The 7,684-nt window shown below is 46.7% G+C and overlaps 1 protein-coding gene across 1 annotated transcript in view; it reads left to right on the forward strand.

The window, feature by feature from the left end:
* Positions 1-6,995: 6,995 nt before the first annotated feature.
* The window catches only part of LOC113478728 (complement component C1q receptor-like), a 3,679-nt gene continuing 2,990 nt past the window's right edge, over positions 6,996-7,684 (forward strand). Inside the window, exon 1 of the mRNA XM_026846154.1 lies at positions 6,996-7,684. This exon is cut by the window's right edge and continues 1,310 nt beyond it. Within this exon, the coding sequence (XP_026701955.1) occupies positions 7,313-7,684 (372 nt within the window). The 5' untranslated portion in view covers positions 6,996-7,312.

Raw genomic sequence — 7,684 nt, forward strand, 5'->3', positions numbered from 1 at the left:
CACATCTACCACAACCACAGGGATTGCAGGAGAGAAGACAGAGCAATGAGAAACCCAGCACTGGTAACCATCTGCCCTTTAAACCACCCATTTAATTGGGGAACAATCTTCATAAAAATAACATTTCAGAGCCATTCCCTAGTCACCAGTAAAGACAGATACACAATTTACATGGGAAACTCATACCCAGGGAAATAAATGAAGGCAATAAAAAATAATGAAAAGGGGACAGTTTATGAGTTTGGATGCGTGCTGCCTCTTCTTCCCGTCTTGTTCTTGCCACATGTGTTTTAATTTTCCTCCCACTCCCATCCTTACTGTACTCCTCTTCCCAGGGAGACAAAACATGATGCTTTCCTCACTAAAAATGCCAACAGCAGGAGAAGGACACATATATTCAATTTAACCCTGCTTTAGCTTCAGTCCTGTCCCCGGGGCAATTCCTCTGCCCTCCCATCTGCAATCTCGAGTGCCCTGCTGTGGTCCTTGTCCTGGGCAGACATGCTATCCAGGCTAGGGCTGGTGCTGAAGGACCCAGCAACTATTTTTATAATAGGTATCACCTGTATGAAATAAGCTAAGAATTCGTTTCAAAGGGAAAACCCACAAACCCCATCACTTTGGCAAGGAAAAAATGAGTTCCTTTAGCTGTAGCTGGCTCAATGCATGCCTTGCCTGAGCAATCAATCATTATATTTCTACTAAAAAACAGGGGAGCCCAGGGACAGGAAAACCATGGAGAAACACACAGCAGCACCCAGACAACTGTGTTACAGCAGGGGAGAAGTAATGTCTTGGTGTCCTCCACCCAGCCCACTAGCACACTCCAAGATGGGACTCAAACACTCTCTTTGCTTAATAAATCAATAATACCTTTGGTGTTCAGTTGGGTTTTTTTTTTTTTGACTGAACCTCCAAAGGTTTGTGAGGACCACAGCTCAATAAAATAAGACTATTTAGTAGTCACAGGTTGTCCAAGTGTTATCTGGGCATGGGATTGATGTTTCTGTGCAGTTTTCCAGAAGGCAGGACACATGACAATGTGAGGATGGAGACCTAGGTGTTGTGCAGTGGGGGGTGCCTTCCTCTCTTGTGTTTGCATGGCAATACTCAGCCATGAAAAGGGCTCCCTGTTGCCACCTTCATACACATAAACAAATAATTACCTTCATTATCATGAAATAGAGCCAGCTTGCCAAATTACAGTAACCTTTCAAAGTAAATGTCATTTTAAACAGGAGTCCATTTGCTCTGGAAAAGGTGGCCACTTCCTGCAGGGATCTTGGCAGAAGGGGATGAAAACCAGAGCAGACTGCTTCTGGTCCTCGGTAATCCCTTCCTCGGGAGGAGGGGGAAAGGGTGTTTCTGAAGGTGAAAAAAAATTCCAGGGAAACAGTTTTTCCCAAGAGTGGCAGATACTGTCACATGAGCTGCATTTTCCCTAGCCACAGCCACTGGCCCATGACCATCAAATAACCCTTCCCAACTCTACAGTTATCACCTGGGTTTGCTCACAAGGGGCTCCACTCCCAAATTAGCAGAGCCTGTAAAAAAATCACCAGCTTTGTAGGACATGGGATCCAGCCCCACATCCTCGTTCACTGAGACCCTGCCAAACTGCTTTCCTGCTGAAATGCTTGTTTCGTCTTCGAGCATCCCCACCCCAGCACCCCGCTTTTATCCAGACCCCCCGTTCTAGCATTGCACCTCAAAGGGGCAGTATCATCCGCAGCACAGAGGGAAAGGCAAGACAAATAAGCAGAGGCACACAGCACGATGCCTGGCCCCAACTTTTGGGGATAAAAGGCACTGTTTCTTCTCTGCCAGGCAGTGTGAGACTCGCAGGAGACGGAAGTGCTCTCTTCATGGGGCTGCCTTTCATGTGAGCTGCTGATAACATCTTATTTTAAAAAACCCTTGCTGTTCAAAAGCATCCAGATCCTGGTGACTGTGGGATTTGCAGGTCTGATGCAGAAATGGCTTTGTGGACCTGATGTCTGAAGCTGATGCTCTTCAGCACTGGGGGTGACTGCATCTCCGGGGCTCTGCGGGTCGTCTGCTCCAGAATAAACCTGAATAACACTGGCGATGGTCCCATCCCTTGCCTGGTCCCAGCTGGCTGCTCAGCCTCCTCCTTTTGCCCTCGGCAGCAGCTTTTTGCAGCTTTTCTGCTATCTCAATGGGGAACATACGCTGCGTTAGTGCTTCACGAGCCTTCCCAGCTGTTTAAACCACTGAAAGCAAGGTGGGAACACATCCTTCTCCTCCATGCTGAGGCCCTTTCTTTGCTACAGACACTTAGAAAAACTAACAGCACTAAAAGAAGGCCTTGCAAAAATAATTCCAAGCAATTACCACTAAAGAATGTGAAATATTTTAATTTGCTTTTCTTACAAAGTTGACTTTGTTGCATTTATTCACAGGGAGTATTTTTCTTTCTCCATGTAAAGGCTCGTGCAAAAATCCTGGGAGGATTTGCGGAGCATGATGTTCCTCAGTGGGACTTAGGAGAAACTACTGTAGCCCAAAGGGAATTCTAGTATACCTGTTGATACAAACATGTATAATATAGTTCTTACATCTGTAGATGAAGTATGCATAGATGTTTGTGTGTGTAATATATATATATATATATATATATATATAAAACCCCAAACTGAAGAAGGCATATATTTCCTGCAAAGACAAATATTGTATTAACAAATAAACAGTGGCACCAAGTCCCATTTTGACTGTGCTGTGTTCCCTTGAAATGTGGATTCATCCCATGTCTGGGTGACACAGTGAACCAGGCTCATAACTTTGTCCACAGTTTAAGAAGAATATGAGAATGAGACAACAACCTGGTGTGAACGGATCCTCTCTGAGGGTGAGATCCCACTTGGTCCCCTCCCAGTCACAGAGATGTTTCCTAGTAGCTGGCTTCAGCACTCGTGGCTGTTTGCAAAGCCTTTCTCCATCCATCCCCTTATGCTCCTGGTTTTGAAAGTGGTTTTCTCACCCCACCCCCCACCCCCTCCTGGGCCTTGTATCCAACGATGTTTTCTTTTCTACTTACTTCTAGGCATTTTTAAATAACTTGCAGGGTCTCCAGCAGCTTGACTAAAACATTAAGCAGCCGGCTTCGGAACTCCTGGTGCTTGTCTCAGACAGCACACGGGGCCCTGCTGACCCTGCTGGGAGGGCAAGCAGAGAAGGAGGAACACCTCCCCATACCCCTCTGCATCTGGAAAGTATGTTATTATAGAAACAGTGGATTTGAGTTGCTGGATGAGCAAGCTAGTGACATGCTATGGCTTCATAATTATGAGACCCTTAAAAAAAAATCAGTATTCTTCTTTACCTGACTTCAAGGCATGCAAGCAAATGCACCTACTGTTGCCATAATTATAATAACAATAATAGCTAGAAACTACATAGAGCAACATCCTGTTCCTGTTACTTTGGGTTTTGTTTCTGTTACAGCCCTGCTAATTCCTGCTTCTTAGCGAGGGACTCCAACACCAGCCACTAAGCATCATCCTTCAAAAATATTTAGCTGGCAAATGTTCCAATCAGCTCTGATAGAATTAAGATTTTCTTGCTTTAAAAGCAGATGGTAAAAATCTTAATACCCAATAAGCTGTTGCTGTAAATCATCAAAACTGGAGTGCACTCATGCGGGCATGCAGCAGCCTCTCCAAGTGCCTGCATTTGGCATTAGCAGGAATCGCTCAGTTCCACATTACACAAATTCCCCAAAATTTCACATGCAAAAAAATGTTACCCCCATCCCAAGAGCCTTCCCACTGCGCTGGGGCTGCCAGGCCCCACTCCTTGCCTGGGGGAGCGGGCAGTTTACTGCACACCACTGACTTGACGCTATGGCCTTGAGACATCCCCAGAGGAAGCCCAGTTCCTCCTATTCTTCTCCAGCTGCTGCTGGCACAGGTGTCATGTCCCCCCCACCCCTGGCCCCATTGTCCCTTGTCCCAGCCTTGGGGTTTTGCACAAACAGCCGCTGCTGATGTCAAGCAGATGGCACGTTTCCTTCATTGGCCTTGGAGAAACATTTTTTTTAACCAGTTCCTTCAGCAAGCTGTTTTTTAAATTTTTTTTTTTTTTTTTTTTGGTGCTGTATGCCATTCGGCAGGATTTTTGGTCTCCAGAAGATATTTTGTTTCGTTATTATCTGAAACAGGGGTTTATAGACGTGTTCAGCCACGGGGGTTGAGAAACAAACCCCCTTTTAACTTGGGAACCAGCACTTTGATTGATTTTCAAATAGGAACATCAACCCAACTGAGGAAGCAGATTTAAAAAACATGGTATCTTTAATAAAAAACAATAGAAACACGATGTGTTTTTAAGTTACAAAAAACTTATTTTGCCAAAACTGTGGGTAAAAATACTGGCATAAATTTTGCAGATGAGATCTCACTAAAAAGGGGGGGGGGCGACACACATTTCCTGTCCATGAAACAGTAACCAGCCCATAAACAACTCCAGCAGAAACATTCAAACATTTGTTAGGGAAAAGAAAAAATAAAGCCACCAGGAAAAGTTATTAGCTATATTCTTGCAAATCAAAGGAAAGGATCTGACACCATGGTCTTGAAAAAGTTCTCTTCCCTGGAAAAGTAGCCCTGACTTCTGATTAGACCTCATACACACGCTAATGAATATCACCAGCAATTCATCAATTACTCTGCTGGAATGACCTCTTATATATTCACCTAGAAATTATTTTTAAGGTTTTGTCCGTAATGACAGCTTGGAAATGTCCTGAGGAGCTATAGTTAGAAATGGCCATTTTTTGTCTGTGGAACTTGGTTGGACAAAACATACTTGTTTGGGTTGCTGAAATGAAATGTCAGTTGAGCACTCAGCTTGTCTGACCAAAGAGAAAACACTAGCTGTGTTTTTATAAAAGCAAAGAAATGTACTGGTTTAGCAGGAAGGAAATTCTTTTGTGTTGAGCTCTCTTATTTTGTACAGGTCAAATGAACATTCCCCCCATCTCTTCCAGTAGGAAATTCTGAGTAAGACCAACTTGAGATGGCATCAGAATATTTTTTGACTCCCAACATAGTTTTTCAGTGCGTCTGCTGACCCAAAATGCTGCAGTTTTGGAGCATTAGCTGTGGATCCCTACATCTTATTCTCAGCTCAGATAGGAGTGACACATCCACATCACCCAAATGGTGCTTCTCTCCATTTTTTTTAGTGAAGCCAGTGCTACCCAGTAGCTTGCCAGACTGTAGGATGCAGGAGAGTTTGGTGAAGGGACTCCAGCTCCTGCCCCCTCCTTTGCATCAAAGGTCTTTGCAACCTTTCAGATGTGCAAGACTCAAACCCCAGCCCCTGTCCCTGCTGCTGGCCAGAGGTCATCCCAGGGCTCTTCCGGCAACACTGTACATAAACAGCTTTGGGGAAGAACAATAGAAATCTGCAGTCTTCAGTATTGGAATTTTTTGGAAACTTTTCTATTTAGGGTATAAAGGAAGAAAGCAAACAAGGGGGTTTCTTGTTTTGGTTCCTCAACTGGATTGCTGTTGCTCACTACCATGTTACTGAGCTAACTCAGCACACAAAACCCAGAAAAATCAACAAATAGGAAGATTACTGGAATGAACATTGAATTCATGGTTATGATGGATGCCTGCTAAGCAGGAAAAGGTAAGACAGACTCACAGGTGAAGGGATTAAAGTCTGAGTTAGCTGTTGTTGTGAGAGGAAAGATCCACAAGAAGATTCTGGGATGAGAAGGGCAGGCAGACCATCAGTGAAGGAGCCAGGATTAGCTTTTTTTAAACCGATTAGCTTTTTGCTCATTTGCTGTCCCTTCCTCGCACTAACACATATTCTGATGACTGCACAAATAAACTGCCCCACGTTACCAGACACGTGTAAAACGTGTTGCCAAACCACCCTACCTGCTTGTCTTCATCCAAGGGTCTCCAAACAGCAGGGAGCATAGGGAGGACCGTGTCTGGAGACACCATCCTGAAGTTGTCCTTTCTTCAGGGCAGTCCATTAATCATCACCCTCTGTAACATTGTCACCATCCTGACCTCTCTGCAGACACTGCTCTGGCAACAATTTGCTTGAAAAGGACAGGTTTAAGTAAAATAACAAATGATGGGTCCAAACCAGGACATGCCCGGGGGTGCTCAGATGTGCAAAATACTGGTTTGCATACATCCACAGCCAGGTTACCTGCATGGCTGTGACATCCATCGGTGAGCACACCCACTGCAGCGCAGGGGCAGAAGTCATTGCATTGCTTGGAACTTCCTGGTCTGAAAAAGGATAACCGCAGCAAATTCTGCACCAGTAAATATTTAATTTAAATGTTTAAAAATATTTAAATTTCAATCATCCCGCTAAAGTGCTTTGGATCCTAAAACACGGTTGCAGAGAAACTGCTTCAAGGCCTTTTAGGGGCTCTTGCAATGTTAATATTTGTTTAAACATTACAGTGTGCTGTATTAATGCCTTTGCCCTTTCTCGAATGGCCTTCTGCAGAGCCACTGATGTCTGCCAAGCCCACCCAATTCTCTGCACTACACCGGTTTGGGGTCAAGTGATTAGTGAGTTATTAACGTGGAGCATCGCAGCATCAACCCTCACCCGCATGCTGGGGCTGTGTCTAGCCAGTGCTTCCCTCAGCGTGAAGGGTTTGATCCAGACAGCACCGGGGACCGGCTGAGCTTGGCTCCATCCTGGCAGCCTGGACCTTCCCACGACCTAGCTCCTATTTCAGGGTTTGTCCATCTATTTAAAGCGCACGAAGAAGGGGAAAAATGCACTGGAAATGTAGCGTGTGCATGAGACACCATGCCAAATATTCAGTTTCTTTTAGCAGCTGATAGCAAGGGATCTCAGGGCTTTTTATTTTGTGTTTTTTTTTCCCCTTTTAGCAATACATGCTTGAAAATGATACAGGCCCTATTAGGGATTAGAAAAATCATCTCCTGGGTGAGTGAGTAGATCAAGCCCTCGAAAACAACAAAAAAAAACAGGAACCCGGCTAGTTTCTCCCGCAGAAAAGCGTTGCCAGCCAAAGCACAGTGAGCCCCTTCACAGCCACAGCTTTAAGATGGGAGCAAGGAGCCTGCTGTGCCAGGGAGAAGGGGAAGACAGCGAGGTGACTGCTTGGGCCACCACCAACAAGCAGCGAGCCTTACCACGCTACAGGAAACCGTAGCCTCCGGTGATAAATAGGAGACCCGGGAGCACAGGATGCACGTAGGGTGAGCTCGCCGGGACGAGGGGATGTGAGCCGGCAGCTGGCGAGTCCCTCTGTCTGTTCGTCCATCCAGCCGGCGGGATGGCCATCGCTGGGCTGCTGCTGCTGTTGTTGCCGGTGTGGGGGTCTGGCGGGGAGGACGCCGAGGTGGTCTGCGCCGGTACCGCCTGCTACACCCTGCACCGGGCCGAGCTGGGCTGGAACGGCGCCCAGGAACGCTGCCGCCACAACGGTGGCAACCTGGCTCCGGTCCGCGGCCCCGGGGAGGCTGAGCGGCTGCGGGAGCTGCTGGTGGCGGCCAGCTGGCTGGGCCCAGCCTGGATTGGGCTGTCGCTGTCGAGGGGCCAGTGCACCCAGCCACAGGAGCCACTGCGGGGCTTTGCCTGGGCGGCCGGCGGGGAGCCCGGTAACTACTCGGCCTGGCTTTCCGAGCCCGCCATCACCTGCCTCAGT

Source organism: Athene cunicularia (genome assembly GCF_003259725.1).
Source record: "Athene cunicularia isolate RWA chromosome 3 unlocalized genomic scaffold, athCun1 chr3_part1, whole genome shotgun sequence".
NCBI classification, from domain to species: domain Eukaryota; kingdom Metazoa; phylum Chordata; class Aves; order Strigiformes; family Strigidae; genus Athene; species Athene cunicularia.